Here is a 20,904-nt window from a genome sequence, read left to right as displayed (position 1 = left end):
GAACTTTTGTATTACCTTCATATGTATGTAATGCCAAAATGTAAGCTGAAGAAAAACAAGAAAGTGGCAGTCAGTTTTTTACCTTTCTGCTCTTTGGTCTGTTCTGTGTTTTTTAGCACTCCCCTCTTGGCCTCTTCAAACTGTCTCTGTTCAGTCAGACTTTTATTGAGCACTTGACTAAGCACTGACTCTCCTTCTCCCATTAAAAACATGCTTTTAAACTTATTATAAAGCATTGTGGCTTTGTCCATCACATCCTGGCTGGCTTTGAACCGACGGATCTGTAAAGACAATATAAAACTATGATTCAAAACTCTATTTATTGTTTTATCTTTTTACAATTAAGTTGTCAATTATAATTTACAAACATGACTTTTGTCCAATGTTTTAATTATACCTTTTTAAGAGTAGCTATGAGTTCGCAGTGTCTCTGAAGATGTTGAGTAGTAACATGCAATGAATTCAACTCATCCAATGCAACTAAACATTTCTTCACATCCTAAGAATGGAGAGAGTGAAGATTTACTTACAGCATAATTACATAAGCAAGAAGGTTAATACATAACTTTCAAAAGAAGCATTAGCAAATTGTTATACAGACAACATCAATATCAGTCTGTAGGTGTCAGGTGACATTACAGAAATTAGGTTTAAAAGCTATATACAATAATGAAGGAAAAAAATATATAATTTGACACTGGACTTACGAGGTTATCAATCTTCAAAGATGTTTTAATATCCCCAAGCAACTTCTGCAGTCTGGACTCTGCAGAAATGTCTTTATTTGAAGAATAACAACAAATAGTTAATTAGGTGACTATGTAGACTGCATAGCACTTCACTATTTATTGTCTTACCCTTTCTCTTGTCTCCTTTTCTGTCATCTCTCTTCCCATCTTTTCCTAATCTGCAGAAAAGAATATAAATATTCTTAAGAATATAAAAAAAAAAACCACACACAGTACAGACCAAAAGTTTGGAAACATTACTATTTTTAATGTTTTTGAAAGAAGTTTCTTTTGCTCATCAAGCCTGCATTTATTTGATCAATGTAATATTAAAGTGTAATATTGTAATATATTACTACAATTTAAATTAATAATTATATTTTTATAGGATACTTTGATGAATAAAAAGAAGCTATGTTTTTAAAATATAAATATTTTGTAATAACAATATACACTACTGGTCAGTAATTTGGGGTCAGTATTTTTTGTTTCTTTTTTTTTTAAAGAGCCACACAGATGGGAAATCAAAAATTACCTGTATTACAGTGTATGATGTAGTTGTCCATCAGTGTAAACAATGTGCAAAGTAATTAAACCAAAAAGTACACGATTAAAAAAGTTATTGGCTTCTAAAGTAAGGAGTCGGCTCTGAATTGCTGAAACGAGTCGTTATTGATTTCAAATCTTTTGCCCATCTCTCTATGTACGTCACTAGGAACACTTTGCATAATAATCTCCGCCTACCGTCTTGGGAGAAACGGAACTCTGACCTGCCCCACCCCCCCACAAAGATGCTCTGGTTCGTGTGATAGCATCATGTCGAGGAGACAGTGTGTTTTTAATTGTAAAGGCAAGTTTGTTTTATTTTCACTGCCAAAGAATGAAGATCAGAAGAACCATTGGCTAAAATTCATTTTTACCACAATACCAGAGCAGTACAACAAATCCTTGTTGTGTTCACAACATTTCACTGATGACTGCTTTTCTAATCTCGGTGTTTACAAGGCGGGATTTTCAAAGCGTTTGGCCATAAAAGAGGGTTCATTACCAACTTTATTTAGACCAACGAGTATCTCCGAATCACAACGCGAAGTATGATTATGAAGTTATGTGTTTGTTTTCTCCCGAGCGTCTTATCACTATGTGTGCTGTCTGCAGCCTGTCTGCGCTGATCTTCATTTACAAACACGTCATTAAAATGAAGTGTAACTCCGTGAATACTCAACAAAGAGACATGAGAGAGATATCTATAGAAAGCTTGACATGTCTACTTTAAAACTAAACAAGTGCTGCTGAAAACAGATATTCTGTGATAAAGTAATCCATATGAAAACAACGCGATGTCTGTTTTTCATGTCTCCCTTAATTATATCTAATGTGACCACGCCCCCGCGTTGAACGCGCAATTCAGATTCAAACTGAAGCGCGCGGCTTGAATACACCCACACAGAAGAAAAAGCAGCAAGACTGTTCAAGTTTTTTATTTAACTGTTTGCTTCGCGGTGAGAGGAATAAGACATAATTCACCCCAAACAGATCCTAACGCATTATTTACCGTGAAGTTTTGTGCGGAACAACCAATCAAAACTATGTCAGTTGACCAATCAAAACACAGTATGCTACCGAAAGGTGGGGTTTAAAGAAACTGAATCTTTTGAACAGCTTCGCGCTAACCGTTTTGGGATCTCTGAGAATTGAGGTAATTTTAAAATGATATTTTGACAAAATTACAATGTTTTTTTATCCTTGGATTTAAACCTAATGTACAGAACTTATAAACAGTTATAGGAAGCTTAGAATTTTCATCTTACTCGCTCTTTAAAATAAACTCAATACTTTTATTCAGCAAGGATGTGTTAAATTGATAAAAAAGTGATAGTAAAGAAAATATATTATTAGAATATATATTATTAGAATTTGTTTTTATTTTTTATAAATGCAGTTCTTTTTAACCTTTTATTCATCAAATATATTAGACAGCAGGACTGTTTCCAAAACTCATAATAAACCAGAATATTAGAATGATTTCTAAATGATCATGTGATAGACTGAATGTTACATGTGACACTGAAGGCTGGAGTAATGATGCTGAAAATTCAGCTTTGCATCACAGGAATATATATATATATATATATATTTAAGTATATTCAAATAGAAAACTATTATTTTAAGTTGTAATAATATTTCACAATATTACTGTTTTTTTCTGTATTTTCGATCAAATAAAAGCAGGCTTGATGAGCAGAAGAAACTTCTTTCAAAAACATTAAAAATAGTAATGTTTCCAAACTTTTGGTCTGTACTGTATACGGTTAGTATTATTTCTTTTCGTAAAGATTTGTGTTCCTGTGGCTCAGTGGTAGAGCATTGCGTTAACAGTGCAAAAAGTTGTGGATTAAAAATGTTAGCCTGATTGCACTGTAAGTCACTTTGGATAAAGGCGTCTGCTAAATGCAAAAATTTTATTTAATTTAAAGATTTAGTGCATGAAATCATGTTTTGCTTTGTTATTTGAAGAATGAAGTGGCTAAATTATTGATGTGGTTAATTAATCAATACAGTGACTGAATTAAATAAAAAAAATAATAAAACCTCGGCAGGTGTTGGCATTTCCCAACAGCACAGCAGCAATTACTTTATTAACTACTTATCACAGATCCTCTTCTGACTATTATTAATTTGTCAGTCATTAGGATATGTCCCCAAAACCTTCAAACTGGCGGTTATTAAGCCTCTCATCAAAAAAATACAACTAGATCCCAAAGAACTAGTTAATTACAGGTCGATCTTGAATCTTCCATTTCTGTCTAAGATACTAGAAAAGGCAGTATTCCACACAATTATATTCCTTCTTGGGGTGCGTGGTTGGACACCGAATATGAAGGATGTGTCTCCATTTCGCTCCGCGAGTTTGTGGTTATCTTAACTCTTTAATACAGTTTATTTTCACTAATTAGGCTGGTGCAAAAATGTGATGATTACTTTGTCAGTTTTGGTGTGTTTTGGGGGAATTTCAACCGACAATGGCAGCTGCACGAGGAAACTCGGCTCGCACAGGCCGTGCTAATAAGGCTTCTCCCTCGACTGAGCCTGCATCTCCGCCGAAGTTAGTCACGGACCCCGAGTGTGCGCCCAATTTGGATCATCTCCGGGCTATGTTAGATCAGTTGAAAGGGGATATTTGCGGCAAAATAGACTCGCTGTCATGCGAGCTTCGAGCGGACATTTCTTCGGCAAGAGAGGACCTTAGGCACGCAATTGAACCGATGCAACAAAAACTCAGCTCCCATGATCAAGTTATTACGGAGTTGCAGCGCGCGTGCACTGACCACAGTGACTTGCTAACTTCACTGGATTCAACAGTTTCCACGCTAAAAGCCGAGGTTAAACAGCTGACCGATAAGTGTGAAGACCTGGAGGGTAGAGCGAGGAGCAACAACATACGGCTGGTAGGTGTGCCGGAGGGGGCCGAAGGTGGGCGCCCTACTGAATTTATTGCCCAGCTGCTGATGGACTCCCTCGGCCTGGTCTCCGATCCAAGCCCAGTGATAATAAACCACCCCGACCCTTTGTGATTCGTGTGCACTTTTTTCACGTGAGGAATGACATTTTACGCCGGGCCAGCGAGGCCCCTTTTCTCCACCAAGGTAAAAGACTGTTTCTCTTTCCTGACTATACTGTGTCAGTTGCGAAGAAACGTGCTGCATTCACGGACGTTAAACGTTTGTTACATTCGTGTCCTGGATTGAAGTTTGGATTGATGTTTCCTGCGATTTTGAAGATCACTCTTCCCGGTGGAGCTACACACAACTTTGAGGACCCAGCCACTGCAATGGACTTTGTCAAGGTGAACTTAAAGTCTGGTGTCTCTTCTGGAGCTACAATTTGAAAGCGGCTGGCAGTCTGTTTGGTAAACGGAGTTAATTTAACGCGTTTTCTGTTGGTAAACTGCACTGCTTTAGGTTTGTGACACTTGGACTTGAGTCACTTTTCATATTTTGATACTGTGTTTGTTTATATATTTATTTTATGCTTTATTAAAACTCGCATGTGCACTACTGGTTTGTGCTGTTAATGGAGCGTGCTAGGATGTTTTTGTTTGTTTGTAGGATTTGCTCGCGTCTTGTTTGGGAAGACGCTTCAGCTCGTGGGGTGGTGGGTGGGGGTGTGAGGAGTTCTCTCTTTTTCTCTCGCTGTGTGTTTTGTATTTTGGTTAGTCAGGTCGCCCATGTTTTAATTCATTTCTGTGACTGTTACATTCATACATTCCATGCTGCAGTGTATACTAATACTTGACTAGCATGCAGCAGTCTAGGATGCCACGACATTCAGGGACAGGACTCAAATTTGTTAGCTGGAACTGTAATGGTTTAAATCAGCCTATTATACGTAGCAAAGTTCTTCACCATCTTCAACAATTAGGTGCCCATATTGTTTTCCTTCAAGAGACTCACTTAAAATCTTCCAGCCATATCAGATTAAAGGGGAGGTGGGTCAGTGAAGTATTTCATTCTAGTTTTAATTTTAAATCTAGGGGTGTTGCAATTTTGATTCATAAATCGGTTCCTTTTGTGTGCTCTAATGTAATAGCTGACCCCAATGGGAGGTTTGTGTTTGTTACGGGACAGCTATATAGTAATTCTGTGATTCTGGCCAATGTGTATGGTCCAAACTGGGACGACGATTTTTTCCATCAATTGTTCGCCAAATTACCTGACATGTCCACACATCTACTTATTATGGGGGGTGACTTCAACTGTTGGCTTAATCCTGTATTAGATCGTTCTTCTACTAGACCAGGTGTGCCCTCGAGGTCTTCTAAGACCATTTTATCCTTTATGGATGAGTTCTCAGTCTCTGATCCATGGCGCTTTCTTAATCCGTCTGGTAAAATGTATTCTTTTTTTTCTCATGTACATCACTCCTTTTCTCGTATTGATTACTTTCTCCTGGACAACTGTTTTCTCCATTCTGGTCAGTCTTGCTCTTATGATACTATTCTATTATCAGATCATGCTCCGACCACACTGGAATTATTCATACAGGAGCGTGAACGTATGTGCCCCCCCATGGCGTCTCAATACGCGCTTGCTATCTAATGAGGATTTTGTTAAGTTTGTTACTAATCAAATTGACTTTTTTCTTACTACCAACAGAACTCCAGGGATCTCAGCCTCCCTTCTTTGGGAGACTTTGAAGGCATACATTAGAGGTGAAATTATTTCATACAGCAGCTATGAGAACAAACAACGGAAAAAATAATTAAAGGATTTGAGGTTACGAATCTCCCAGCTTGATAATATCTATGCTTTCTCCCCATCCCCTAACATATATAAGGATCGTCTCTCTCTTCAGGCTGAGTTTGATGTTCTTTCTACTAAAGAGATTGAGGAGCTCTTATTTAAGGCTAAATATTGTTATTATGAATCTGGGGATAAGGCGACCAAACTTTTGGCCCATCAGCTTCGACAGGCTTCCTCCTCTCAGCAGATTCCACAAATTCATACTCCTTCTGGTGTAACAACCGATCCTAAAAAAATTAATGATCAGTTTAAACTGTTTTACTCCTCTTTATATAATTCTGAGGTTGGGTCTGATAAGTCAGTCAGCCCTGAAGAGTTTTTTTGACTCACTGGAGTTGGTTATGGTAGATGCTGATATTGCTGAGCAGTTAGAGGGTCCGATCACCATAGATGAACTTAAAAGGGCAACATTTTCTATGCAGTCTGGAAAGTGTCCAGGTCCGGACGGTTTTCCGACCGAGTTTTATAAGACCTTTTTTGATAAATTAGCAGCAGTTTTGTTAGAAATGTTCAATTATTCTTTTACTCTTTCTAAATTACCTCACACTCTTAATCAGGCCTCCATATCGTTACTCTTAAAAAAGAATAAGGACCCTCTTTCCCTGTTCAAGTTACCGTCCAATTAGTCTTTTACCTGTAGATGTAAAACTTCTGTCTAAATTATTTGCTCTGCGACTGGAATCAGTTTTGCCATTGACAATCTCTGCTGATCAGACAGGTTTTGTCCAGAACAGACATGGGTTCTTTAATCTCAGACGACTTCTCAATGTTGTTTATAATCCTTCCACCTCAATGGGGCCGGAAGCCGTAATCTCATTAGACGCGGAGAAGGCTTTTGATAGAGTGGAGTGGAACTATCTTTTTTATGCTTTGGAGAAATTTGGTTTTGGCCAGGAGTTCATTTCTTGGATTAAGTTGCTCTATTCATCCCCTGTGGCTTCTGTCAGAACTAATGACACCCATTCAGATTATTTCCCTTTGCACCGCTCCACTCGTCAGGGCTGTCCTCTGAGTCCTCTTTTATTTGCTGTTGCTATTGAACCTCTGGCTATTGCGCTTCGTTCAGAGCCACGCATCACTGGAATAACAAGATATGGTCTTGAACAGAAGGTCTCCCTCTATGCAGATGACTTATTACTATATGTGTCCAATCTCTCTGTCTCCGTTCCAGCTGCTCTTGACATTCTTAGGTCATTTGGTCAGATTTCAGGCTATAAACTAAATTTGGACAAGAGTGAGCTGTTTCCTTTAAATCAAGATGCCCAAAATGCGGCTCAGGGTTTCCCATTCAAAATTGTCCCATTTGGCTTTAAATACCTTGGTATCCAGATTAGAGACTGATTTGAAGATTTGTTTGATTATAATTTTGCCCCTTTGTTAGATCAGATACGGATGGACTTTCAGCGGTGGTCATTGTTGCCTCTTTCCCTTATGGCCAGGGTCAATTCGGTTAAAATGAATATCCTCCCCAAATTGTCCTATCTCTTCCAGTGCATACCTATCTTTCTTCCTCAGTCTTTTTAAAAAAAATTAGACAAGTTAATCACTGAGTTTATATGGAACAGGAAGGTCCCTCGTTTGCGAAAGGAGCTGTTGCAGAGACCTAAGACCCTTGGGGGCTTGGCCCTTCCCAACTTGAGGTTTTATTACTGGGCTTCTATCCTTAGAGTAATTCAGCTTTGGATTTCTCTGGAGGGGGCACCAGTCCCTCCTACATGGTTGAGTATGGAGATGTTTTCTGTTAAACCTGCTTCGTTGACTGCCCTCATTCATGCTCCTCTTAGCTTTTCTCCCTCCCCTTTTTGCAACAATATTTTAGTTAAATCCATTATTAAAATTTGGAAGCAATTTCGACGCCATTTTGGTTTACAGACCTTCTCTTTCCTAGCACCTTTATCAGCTAACCGTTTTTCATCCTTCCTTAATTGATGGGGCTTTATCTTTGTGGTCTGATTATGGCATCAAGGCATTTAGGGACTTGTATATTGCTGGTACATTTGCATCCTTCCAGCAACTCTCAGAGAAATTCCATTTGCCTAAACAACATTTTTTTTGATATCTTCAAGTTCATAATTTCATTCGCAATCTTAGCCCCAATTTCCCAAATCTCCCAGTGGCCTCTCTAATTGACTCCTTTTTTAACCCCATTGCCTACCCTTAAGGGTGCGATTTCACGTTTATACAATCTCATCTATTCTTTGCAGCTTACCCCGCAGCATAAAATTAAAACCCAATGGGAGGAGGATCTAGGGGAGGGAATCTCGGAGGAGCTGTGGGTTGCCATTTTGCATCGGGTTCACTCCTCATCTATTTGTGCTAGACATGGTCTGATCCAGTGCAAGATTCTACATCGTACCCATTTCACTCGAGTGAGGCTTTCCAAAATCTATAATGATGTCGATCCCATGTGCATTAGATGTCATCAGGCTCCAGCTACCCATGTCCATATGTTTTGGTCTTGTCCTTCACTATTTAATTTTTGGACGCAGATATTTGATTCTATTTCTGTTTGTACAGGGGTTCAATTTGATCCAACAGCATGTACGGCTTTGTTTGTACTCTGACTATAACTGGATATTGACATGTAGATGTCTTCAGACCAGGACTCTTACCAAACGTGAAGTTTGGGGCAGATTGGACATTGCATGTTTAAGTCAGTGTTAAACAAGTAATTTCCTGTTGCCAGCAGATGGCGTTACAATTATAATTGAACATTGACCTAGTTATGCTCAGGCAACTGTGAATTTTGGGGCAAATTGGGAATTGTATGCATGAGTTACAACGACTTCCTGTTTCATAATATTAATAGCATGCTTTTGGCACTAAGTGTTGCTAGCATGTTTGAAAATATTTCTAGCATGTTTAGCACACAATGGCATATTTTACTGTGTTGCTAATAGTGCATACCAGTGTAAAACATGTAACTTCCTGTTGCCAGTAGGTGGCGCTATAACTATAACCAAATATGAGCATGTAGATGTCTTCAGGCCAGGACTCTAATCATACAGATCGGACATTACTTGCTTGAGTTACAGCAATTAGTAGCATGCTTTAACACTGAGCTAAGTGTTGTTAACATGATTTAGCATGATTCAAGAATTTTACCAGCCTATTTAACACTTGTTGATGCTTTTTGTTATTCTGCAAGTCCATAACAGTGTTAAACATGACACTTCCTGTTGCCAGCAGGTGGGGCTATAACTATAATCAAAAGCGGGCATCTTAATGTGTTCAGGACAGGACTCTTATCAAACTTGTTCAATTTGTAACTTCCTGTTGCCAGTAGATGGCGCTATAGCTAGAACCAAATATGAACATGTAGATGTCTTCAGGACTTTTTAGGTAGGTGGTGCTGTGACTAATACCGAATATGGGCATGTTGATGTGTTCAGGACAGGACTTGTTGTCAAACGTTTGAAGTATGGGGCAGATCAGACATTGCTTGCCCAAGTTACAGCAACTTCTTTTTCACTGCATTAGTGGCATGCTTTAGTACTTAGCTAAGTGTTGCTAAAATGTATTCGTATGTTTCTAGCTTGTTGTCAGCCTATTTAACACTTGTTGACACTTTTTAATATGTTCCTAGGAGTCCATAACAGTGTTAACCATGTCACTTCCTGTTACCAGCAGGTGGTGCTATGACTATAACTGAATTTGGGCATGGGTGTTTGTTCAGGACAAAACACCTATCACGTGTGAAGTTTGGGGGGCAGATTGGACATTGCTTGTCTGAGTTACAGCCACTTCCTGTTTCATGGCAAATTTTTCAGGCCGCCATGGACACGCCCTTTGACAAAAACTCAAAATCTTTGCAATTTAACGTCACAAATTTGAAGATAATCCGATTAAAACTGTAGAAGGAGTTTGGAAGTACGAGGAAGTACGAGGCATGGAAATGGAAAAAACTGCACAAAAATCATACAGGAAATTCAAAATAACATACTTCCTGTTGGGTTTTGGATTTTGTACCACAATACTTTTGTGTAGGTAATGAAGTGTTACACATGTGTACCGATTTTCATGCATGTACATGACATTTAGCTTGATTAGCTTGACATGTAACAGGTGGCCTATTTTAAATGAGACGTGTAAATTTTTTGCCAGTTCTCATGCGTGTGCAAAGTTTTGTGAGTTTTGGAATATGTTTAGGGCCTCAGAAATGCGATACACTTTGGAGAAGAAGAAGAAGAAGAGGAAGAAGAAAAAGAGGCGAAAGAATAATCATAATTAAAGCTGCAAGCACTGATGAACGGGCCCTCGCACCCGGGCTCACAGCCAGCAAGCGGCTTTAGTAAATTGGCGAACGGCGAAAAATATGCATTTAAATTCGTAAATATAAGTGGAATATGTCAAAATCATTTATATGTGCCAATCTTCCTGTTGCCAGCAGGTGGCACTATCATTATATTGGAATATTGGCCTTCAGATGTGTTCAGGCCAGGACTCTTATCAAACATGTGGAGTTTGGGGAAGATCAAACATTTTATGCCTGAGTTACAACAACTTCTCTTGCTGTGGTGAGACATCAAACTTTTTCATGTCGCAATGGACACACCCTTTAACAAAAACTCAAGATCTCCACAATTTAACATTTCACAGGCCTTTAGATTAGAATGACCACAAAAAAATACATTAATGTCAAAATATTTCAAGGAGAAGTTTGTAGCAGTGTAAAATATGTCACTTGTTGTTGCCAGCAGGTGGCGCGATGACTATAACTGAATATGGGCATGTAGACCAGTTAAGGGCAGAAGTCTTATCTTACATATGAAGTTTGGGGCAGATTGGACATTGTATGTCTGAGTTACAGCAACTACCTTTTTCATGGTGAAACACTGAAATTTGTCAGGCCGCCATGGACACACCCTTTTACAAAACCTCAAGATCTTCGCAATTTAACATCGCAAAGGCCTTTAGATTACACTGACCAAGTTTGGTGTTGATCTGAATAAATCTCTAGGAGTAGTTTGTTAAAGTAAAACCCCTGAAAATGGCAAAAACAACAATTTTGCAGAGAAAATAACTGACTTCCTGTTGGGATTCGGATTTCATACCAAGAGAAGTTTTTGTAGGTATTGCTGTGTTAAATGTGTGTACCAATTTTTGTACATGTAAATAAAACGTAGCTCAAGGTGCACTCTGTTGAAAGTGTATAGGTGGCGCTATAAAGAGCCATTTTGCCACACCAGATGGAATATTGACCTTAAGGTGTGTTCAGGCCAGGACTCTTATGACATGTGAAGTTTGGGGAAGATCTGACATTTTATGCCTGAGTTATAACTAGGGATGGGTATCGTTAAGGTTTTAACGCTATTACTACTCTTACCGATACTGCTTAACGGTCCGGTACTTTAACGGTATTTTTATCGTTACTTTGTGTTGTGTTACTTTGTGTTGTGTTAGGCAGTCGAAAACTTTGCATTTCTCTGTCTGCACATAATGCACTTTTGAAAGATGCTTTGACAGACTGCTTGTGTTTCTGCCCTTAATTTTGTTGCACTTATGACAACCAGCGTTGTCTGCATCAACTCTAGTGAAGTATAACCACACTTTGGAACGTTTCCGCCATCGTCACGCTTTGTATTAAGCAGGTGTTTTCGTACTGTAAGGGGGCATTCACATATCGTGTCTAAAAACCTTCAGGCACTTGTGCTCCTGACACTCTCCATGAAGACCCAGAAATTTCAGCAATGGATAAATGGATTTGCAGCACAATAACTGCTTGCAGTAGCACTGCTACTAAATTAATTTGAAAAATTCACATACAGCTATCAGCTGTTCCTTCATCTTGGCTGAGCTTTCAACGTTGTAACGGAAAAGGTGAGGAAGCTACATGACCTGCGGTGCGCTTGTGGCATTCTGAAAAGTTGAGATGTTTTTAACTCGATGCAGTGCGGATGCGCCTGGAAAAAATTAGCTCGTCGCACTGCATGCGCATCGCGACCGCATAGCTTCCATTATGAGCGCACACCGCGCGCCTACATTTGAAATAACGAACTTGAGCGTGCAGAAGACGTGATATGTGAACGGCCCCTTATGCGTGTGTGTGCGCCGCGCTCGTTCTTGTTGTGTGTGTGTGTGACTGACAGACAGCCTCCGCGGCGCGCATGCGAGATCTCGCAGATTTCACAGACAAACGTCTTAATAATATCGCAAATTAGAAATGTTTGGTAAGATAAAATGTGCACAATAACATTATTAAGAAAATCTCTTCGCCATCGTCACTCTTTATTATTAAGCGGGAGTTTTCATACTGTTATGTCTGGGCGCGCGCCGCACTCGTTGTGGTGTGTATGTGTGTGTGTGACTGACAGACAGCCTCCGCGGCACGCATGAGAGTTCACGCAGATCTCACGGACAAACTTCTTTATATGATTGCACATTAGAAATGTTTGGTGAGATAAGATGTGCACGATAACATTATTAAAGCTGCGGTAGGGAACTTTTGACGCTCTAGCGGTTAATAAACAGAACTGCTTGCGTCTTGCAGAAGAACATAGTAGCCGGAACTACTTCTCTCTGTTTATGTCTATGAAGAATCACAAAGGTACTGGGTTACTCCGCCGCGGTATCCCCGAAGCAATCTAAAATAGTCCGAATATAAACACTTATTATAGGTGCACCCTAGTGATTCAGGACAAGCCCAGAATCACTGTTTAGAAAATTTATTCATGGTGTACTCGCTTGTTATATAAATTTTTCTACATTTTGAACACAAACAAAGTTACGGACCGCAGCTCTGATTGGTTGTTTTTTACCGGGAGCGATGGAGTTTCTGCAAATGGCAATAGGAGCACTGGGAGGAGCCAGAGGAGCTTGATTTTTACACAGATTATCGGTCTCATATTCTACTGTCAGGACATAATGACAGGTTTAATAAATATATTAAAAATATTTTTTACAAAAGTTCCCTACAGCACCTTTAAGCAAAAATACATAGTACATAATTTTTTTCCCCTCCAGTACCGAAAGCAGAACCGATACCGTCAGATTTTACTGATACTACGGTCTTTCATAATTTAGCCCCGGGGCCATTTTAATACCGGGTTTGGTACCCAGCCCTAGTTATAACATCTTTTATTCCCAATGGCGGGACATCGAACTTCGTCACGGCGCCATGGACACACCTTTTAATGAAAACTTTTTAATAATAAGTGCTGGAGGCATGGCTTTTAGGTGTGACATGGGGCATGGTCAGATTTTCCTGCTTTTTTGTCTCTAGCTGATCACATGCCTGAAAAATGGTAGGGGTGATTGTCTTATTCCATGTACACTTTAGGTTAAAGTGTGTTTAATTGTTAGTTACAGCAGCTATCACTGTGTATATCTGTATATTTGTGTATGTGTGCATGTGCATGTACTTGTGTGTGTGTGTGTGTGTGTGTGTATGTGTGTGTGTGTGTGTGTGTGTGTGTGTGTGTGTGTGTGTGTGTGTGTATATATATATATATATATATATATATATATATATATATATATATATATATATATACACACATACATAAGTGAGTGTGCATGTGTACATGTATGTCTGTGTAAAATGAAGCTGTTGGTCACTGCAATGTCCAGGAAGTGCTGGAAAATTGTCCCTCACTTTTGACAGATCCATCACACCCATGTAGAGAAGCAGACCTACGTACTTATTTATATGGGAGGCTGTTTGAGACAAAACACTTGCAACACATTGAAAACTTGCGATACACATTGAAACACTTCCACATACATGTGAAACACTTGCACGTACATGTTAATCACTTGTGCATACATGTGAAACACTGTACATCTGTGCATATATATGAAAGACATGCGGTTACACAGAAACTCTTTGCATAAACCGTGCTTCTGTTTCCAAATGAACCAAATGAACTTCCGGTTGCAATGAAACAACTTCCGGACACACTGAAAATGTTTATGCTCTCTCACTCGCGAGAATATTTGAAAGTGCAGTGGGCTATTACAGGGTATATGCAAAGTAGAGTCCTGCACGGGTTCGGGTACCCGCGCGAACGGCTGCATGAGTCATTAGTAAAAAGACGTAAAAGATCAGCCAGCTGTTTTTTTTCCTTCGTTGTTTTTGTTTTCAGTTTATATAGCTCAACTAACGCGATCATTATGGTGTTTAAACAACAATACACTTCCACTTGCATGTATTTGCGATGCTCAGCTGTGGACGATTTAAAAATGGGTGCGTTCAGCTTGAAGCACAACCTCAGACGGTGGTATGATTCGCTCTTTTGTTGTTGTTTTCTTTCAGGATCAAAAATACAACAAATGGAAGCGTTTATCTGTATTTCCGACTGATGAGAACTATGCATATACATTCATAAATCAATCAATTTTGTATTTTATTATGAGATATTTTATTCTAATGTGATCAGTGACTCAAGCACTGATGGACCAAAGAGCACGTATTTCGACATTTGCAGTAAAAACGTGAAATATAAATTCTCAGAAAATGCATTTAATACCAATATATTGACAAAATCGGACCCGTGCAGCTCTCTGATGCAAAGTGTTTCTATGTAACCACATGTCTTTCATATATATGTAAAGATATATAGTGTTTCCCATGTGCACGCAAGTGTTTCACATGTATGCGCAAGTGATTCAAATGTACGTGCTCGTATATCACATATAAAATATGCCAAAGATACGCTGAGATACAGATTCAGATGCAGTTTAGCATCATGCCATCAAAATATGTTAATACGTTAAATGAAAATGGTTTCATCTATCCATATAAAATCCGTAACTCTGGCCAGCAAGACTGGTGTTTAGAGCTTAGTCTTGTGGTTTTTGGCCAATATGTTAAAAAATAATAAGCTAACAGATTTTTTATATATCTTCTGAAAAAAACTGTGCAGGTAACCTCAGGTTATGGTTGTCATAACACAAACCAAGTTTGGTTTCAATATGCTGCAGCATTGTGGAGACATAGTCACAGACCATATTGCTATAATAACCCGGTCCTGCAGATTTGCCTTATACAACAATAGGAAGATTAGACCCTTCCTTTCAGAGAAAGCCACACAACTTCTTTTTCAAGGTCTTGTTCTCTCCAGACTGGACTATTGTAATGCTCTCCTGGCGGGCCATGTACTATCAAGCCCCTGCAACTGATCCAGAATGCAGCAGCAAGGGTTGTCTTCAATGAGCCAAAAAAAGCTCACGTTACTCCTCTCCTCATCAGGTTACACTGGCTACCAATAGACGCTCACATCAAATTCAAGGTACCGATGCTTGCCTACAAGACGACCACTGGGACCAATATACTTAAACTCACTAGTTCAAACTTAAGTGCCCATCAGAAGCTTGCGTTCTGAAAGTGAACATTTTGCAAGTGAACTTTCCTTTTAACAAAGAGACAAAATGACAAAAAGATCCATCTGTAATATTTTTTAAACAAACATTTGTAAATTATCACCTAACCTCAATGTCTCCTTTGAAGCTCGTTGTTGCAGAATCAGTGATTTCTCCATTTTAGGTTTCCTTCCTCTGCGCTTAAGTAATGGAACTGGTCCACCTAATTAAGAAAAAAGTCAAACCACGTACATATTTATATATGCATTGCTTCATTAAAAATAAGAAAACATCTACAGAGTTTGAAAGGGTAATCTGCACCTGCTGATAATAAATCTAACCCAGGAGCACTTGAAGTGGGGCTTGAGTTTTCTGTATCAGAGTCTCGTTCAGCTTCAATCTGTTAAAACCAAATCAAATATTACATTTATGGCAGTTATGTTATTGGTCATGTAACCTAATCACAAGAACCATCAGCAAAGTGCATAGAGTGATTACCTTTCTCTTCCTTCCTCTTTTATCTTTGGCAGAGACATGTGTGGTATCTTTCTGTGATAAGTCCTGGGGAACACAAAATAAATTATAAAATATATATGACAAGATCCATTTCTCTATGAGGTTCAGGTCTGGTGAGTTTGCTGGCCAGTCAAGCACACCGACAACATGGTCATTTAACTTTTGGTGCTTCTGGCAATGTGGGCAGGTTAAGTATTGAGTATATCTACAATAAATGAACATACTTCCCCAAAGGCCAACAATTCATTATTTTTTATTTTATTTTCAATTTTATTGGTCTTATGAAGTATTCTAATTTGTTGAGTTTTTTTTTTTTTTTTTGAGCCAAAATTGATTTTGTAGCATAGTGAACCAAACTGAGAGACCATTTTGAAGGCTCAGGAAACCATTGCAGGTGTTTTGAGTTGATTAGCTGATTGACATGTCACCATATTCAAATTTTTTGATATAGTGAATTTGTGGGTTTTTGTTAATGTGAGCCAAAATCATCACAATTAAAATAACCAATGACTTACACTACTTAAGTCTGTATGCATTAAATTTACTTAATACACAATTTTCACAATTTGAGCTAAATTACTGAAATAAATGAACTTTTCCACGACATTATAATTTATTGAGATGCACCTGTATAGATTAAGATAAACTTGTAATACTGAAAATGAATTTGACAAACTGTCTAAAATTATCAGTAAAGTTTTAGTTCAGGAGGATACCCACATAATTGGTTTCAATCAGACATTGTTGGTTTAATAATCCAAGAGAATTCAATGTAATGATACAAAAAAAAAAAAATAATAATAATAATTTACGTTCTCAATTATATGAATAGTCATCAGATCAAACACACCGTTAATAAATATCAGTTGATTTTATCTTCAGATTTTTAAATTAAGTTTTTAAATACCCTCCAATGTACTCTAACAAGAGATCTCAAAATCAGGCAAAATTTCATACTATTTCAATTACCGTATTTTTCGGACTATAAGTCGCACTGGACTATAAGTCGCATTTATTTAGAACCAAGCACCAAGAGAAAACATTACCGTCTACAGCCACGAGAAGGCGCTCTATGTCTTATGTAGACTACAGGAGCACTGAGCAGTATAGAGCGCCCTCTCGCGGCTGGAGACGGTAATGTTTTCTATTGGTTCATTTCTCTTGGTTCATTTCTCTCGGTTCATGTCAAATTAATTTTCATAAATAAGTCGCACCTGACTATAAGTCGCAGGACCAGCCAAACTATGAAAAAAAGTGTGACTTATAGTCCGGAAAATACGGTATACGTTTTATGTGGAAAAAAAATGTATATGTAAAAAAAATTAAATAAAATACACACAAATTATAGTCTACATATTCTTCTGTACTATGTAAAAACTTTACATGCTTTACCTTCCACACGTTCTACTAAAATTGTTATTTACTTAATTGACCATGTCCATTGATGCAGGTTGGGAAAACATCAAGATCACTGAGTATCAGAGTGAACATTAATCAGTCATGATGGAGGAATGGAATGGAGGACCAGCCCCATGGACAGGAAGAATAACTGGAGCTGGCGGAGCAGGAGGCCAGGGTGAAGCCGGCACAGCAGGAAGCCAGGATGGAGCCAGAAGAGGAAGCGAAGATCACCAGGGAAAAGGAAGCAGAGCTGAAGAACACCAGGGCAGAGCTGTAGACCACCACAGCTGAGCAGACTTAAGATCCCCATGGAGGAGTAGATTACCATTTATTCATGATTTATTAATTTAGCTGACACTTTTATCCAAAGTGACTTACAATTGTTATATGTGTCAGAGGTCACATGCCTCTGGAGCAACTATGGGTTAAGTGTCTTGCTCAGGGACACATTGGTGTCTCTCAGTGGATTCGAACTCGGGTCTCTCACACCAAAGGCATGTGTCTTATCCACTGCACCAACACTAACAAAGTTGAGCAGAAGACCGATGGAGCTGAGGATCACTTCAAAAGAGCTGATGTTCTACTGCAGGGAACAAAGGCGGAGCAGACGAGACTGGAACAGGGAGCATAGAGAGGTTAGCACACTGCCTCCTTGGCCGTGAAAGGACAGGCAAAGAGCTGAGATGTCTGCCTTGACCTTGACAGGCTGAGAGTTCAGGAGTAGGCACAACTGCCCAGAGAGGAGCTGAAGTGGATGCCGTCAACTTGGAAGGTTCTGCAGTGGAAGCCACAAACTCGGGAGAAGCTGGAGCGAACTCATGGACTGGAGCATGCTCTGGATCAAACTCATAGACTGGATTGGGTTCTGGAGTGGATTTGAGGACTGGAGCAAGCTCAGGGGCAGACTCATTAAATTGGGCAAACTCTGGAGGAGTAGTAGAACAGTGTGTAGCCCAAAACACAAGATGGCTACTGCTATTACAGGGAGTGACAGCCAGTGCTGGGGATCTTGGAATGCTAGCTGCTCTGGCTGAAACCAGCAGTGTGTGTGTCATAGTGATGTGTCGTTTGACTCCCATCAAGGAGAGCTAAACCTTCAGCCAGAGCCTTCTATTTTAGACCTTATTTAGCAATTGTGAATAATTAGCGTGTTGGTAAGTGTTATTCAGTGTTTTCATAATGGCCTTATTTTTATTTTTTTTACAAAAATACAAAATCGTCGTCAGTGCTTCCTCTGGGCGAACGGCCCGGGATATTTGGCCGGACAAAAACCTTGGACCAAAGCAGGCCAGCTGCGGGCTAGAGGAGTGGTTATGAACAAAGGCGGAGTTTGTCCGCGTATGAAGGGCGCCAAGGATCATTTCATAAAGCTAACCGTTATAATGCCAACATTAAAGACTTCTAAGCTGAGCTCAAAACTCACTTTCAGTCACCAGCGATTGTTTGAAATAACTTGATCAGATGTGGATTAGGATCATCATACAAGGCAGAAATATTAAAAGATATTCAAAAGACACATGGCATTAATGTTACTATAGTATAAATGGGAAATGCAACTAACTGTTACTTGAAGAAATTAAATGTTAGCTTCTTATTCTCTAATCACAATTGTGAATTTATTTATTAACATATTTTATGTTATAAGTCTCGTCTCTGGAGTTGTGTATATGTCATCAAAATGTAATGTTTTTTGTTCAGAAGCTTTTATAAAAATATAGAAATTATCTTTCTTTCTAAATGTGATGTAGCTATAGTGACCTCAAGTAAACAGAAACAGACTCGACTGTATAAGTAAAAAAATTAAACGTTCATAACATTTTATTTCTGTGGCTAATTTTCAATCCTGATAAATTAATTAATTATGATCAATGTATGACTTATTATACTAGTAAAACACTGATGCTTTTGGGTTTAAATATTACAACAATGTATGCAAACATATGGCCACTTTTATCGTGTTCGTTTTGTGATCGCGCTAGTTCCAGTGAGCTATTTTGGCTTCGGTGCTGCAAGTCTGATGCTGTGTTCACACCAAACACGAATAGAGCGTCTGGCGCGAATGATTTCAATGTTAAGTCAATGCAAAGGCACGTTTACACGCGTCTGGAGGTCACGCGGCGCAAATGAGGCGTTAAGCGCGGCGCAGTAGACGCGAATTCGCCCCATTCACGTGTCTAGTTTGTGCGAATGACACGAATTGAGCGTTTCACGCGTTAGGCATGAATGGTGCTTTTGTGCATTTAAGCTTTTGACGCTTAAAAAATTTAACTTTGCCGTCAATTCGCGCCGCGTTAACCAATCAGGAGCCTGCTAGGAGTCACTCATTCAACAAGGAGGAATGACTGATGTTGTCAGTGAGCAGTCAACCGGAGCTATATGACAAAAGTTCACATTTCTATAGAGACAGTAATAAAAAGGACCTATATATATATAAAACATATTAATAGATTAATTGAATAAAGGCCAAAGATTAGAAACGTTTCGTTTTACCCCAAACAAATTATATTTTATCTTGAACCACAAAAGAGACATCAGAGCCAGCGGCAAATGTCAGAAGGTCTAGCCTAGGTGAGGCTGCTCTCGGCGGATACATGAACTTTGAGCTCCCGCTGATCGCATGGAGCTCATCTCCGAAATCGGTGAAACACATTTTTTTTAATAAACACTGTCTTTATAAATAAACCGCATATTTGAGTTTAAAACAACTACAATCTCACCTGAAATACTTTTAAAACTACATTTCATGACTAGGGATGGGTCTCGTTAAGGTTTTAACGGTATTACTACTCTTACCGATACTGCTTAACGTTCCGGTACTTTAAAGGTATTCTTATCGGTACTTTGTGTTGTGTGTGGGGGTTTATTTTACGAACAAGTTGAGAACAGAATTAACATTTGTAAAATTAATAAAACAATTATTTGTAGTGCAAAAACAGCCATGTTTGAACAAATAGCTATTATACGAAAACAAATGAATGTAAAACAAATTAAAAAAAGTATATTTCTCTGCTAAAGAACATACAGTGATACAAAGCAACACGGGTGGGGCATGTAGGTAGGCTGCAAAAGGACGCTTTAGCCATTCTTTTGAAGAAAGATTAACATATTTACAAACCAGGGAGATTTTACATTTATTTTAAATGACGTGAACAACGTTGATTCAACATAATTTTAGCATACATACCTGATGTAGATGGAGCCACAACCAGAGATGAGCTAGCTAGGCAGTCGAAAACTTTCTCTGTCTGCACATAATGCACTTTTGAAAGATGCTTTGACATATTGCTTGTATTTCCGCCGTTACATGCAAAAATTATGTTGAAAAATTATGTCCATAGTCACTCTTCATTATTAAGCAAGAATTTTCGTACTGTTATGCGTGTGTGTGCGCCGCGCTCGTTCTTGTTGTGTGTGTGTGTGACTGACAGACAGAGAGATCTCGCAGATCTCGCAGACAAACGTCTTAATATGATCTCACATTAGAAATGTTTGGTGAGATAAAATGTGCAGGATAACATTATTAAGAAAAAAAAATTTTTCCTCCAGTACCGAAAGCAGACCGATACCGTCAGAATTGACAATTTGAACTTATCAGAACTGATACTACGGTCTTTCATAATTTAGCCCCGGGGCCATTTTAATACCGGGTTTCGGTA

At 38.8% G+C, this 20,904-nt stretch overlaps 1 protein-coding gene across 5 annotated transcripts in view; it reads right to left on the bottom strand.

Annotated features, from left to right (window-relative positions):
* The window catches only part of psip1a (PC4 and SFRS1 interacting protein 1a), a 167,486-nt gene that overhangs the window by 55,383 nt on the left and 91,199 nt on the right, over window positions 1-20,904 (bottom strand). For 4 of the 5 annotated variants that reach the window (XM_052544979.1, XM_052544982.1, XM_052544981.1 and 1 more), the window contains exons 7-13: window positions 15,830-15,892; window positions 15,653-15,731; window positions 15,461-15,554; window positions 858-907; window positions 708-778; window positions 398-499; window positions 83-281 (exon numbers count right to left, since the gene is read on the bottom strand). In XM_052544979.1, coding sequence (XP_052400939.1) covers window positions 83-281; window positions 398-499; window positions 708-778; window positions 858-907; window positions 15,461-15,554; window positions 15,653-15,731; window positions 15,830-15,892 — 658 coding nt within the window. Of the gene's footprint in view, window positions 1-15; window positions 282-397; window positions 500-707; window positions 779-857; window positions 908-15,460; window positions 15,555-15,652; window positions 15,732-15,829; window positions 15,893-20,904 lie in introns of all 5 variants that reach the window. The other variant, XM_052544980.1, reaches the window with a different exon arrangement.

The sequence above is a fragment of the Carassius gibelio genome, chromosome B1 (assembly GCF_023724105.1).
Source record: "Carassius gibelio isolate Cgi1373 ecotype wild population from Czech Republic chromosome B1, carGib1.2-hapl.c, whole genome shotgun sequence".
NCBI lineage: Eukaryota > Metazoa > Chordata > Actinopteri > Cypriniformes > Cyprinidae > Carassius > Carassius gibelio.
The sequence above is the reverse complement of the archived record's forward strand: the minus strand, read 5'-3'. Positions and strand labels throughout refer to the sequence as shown.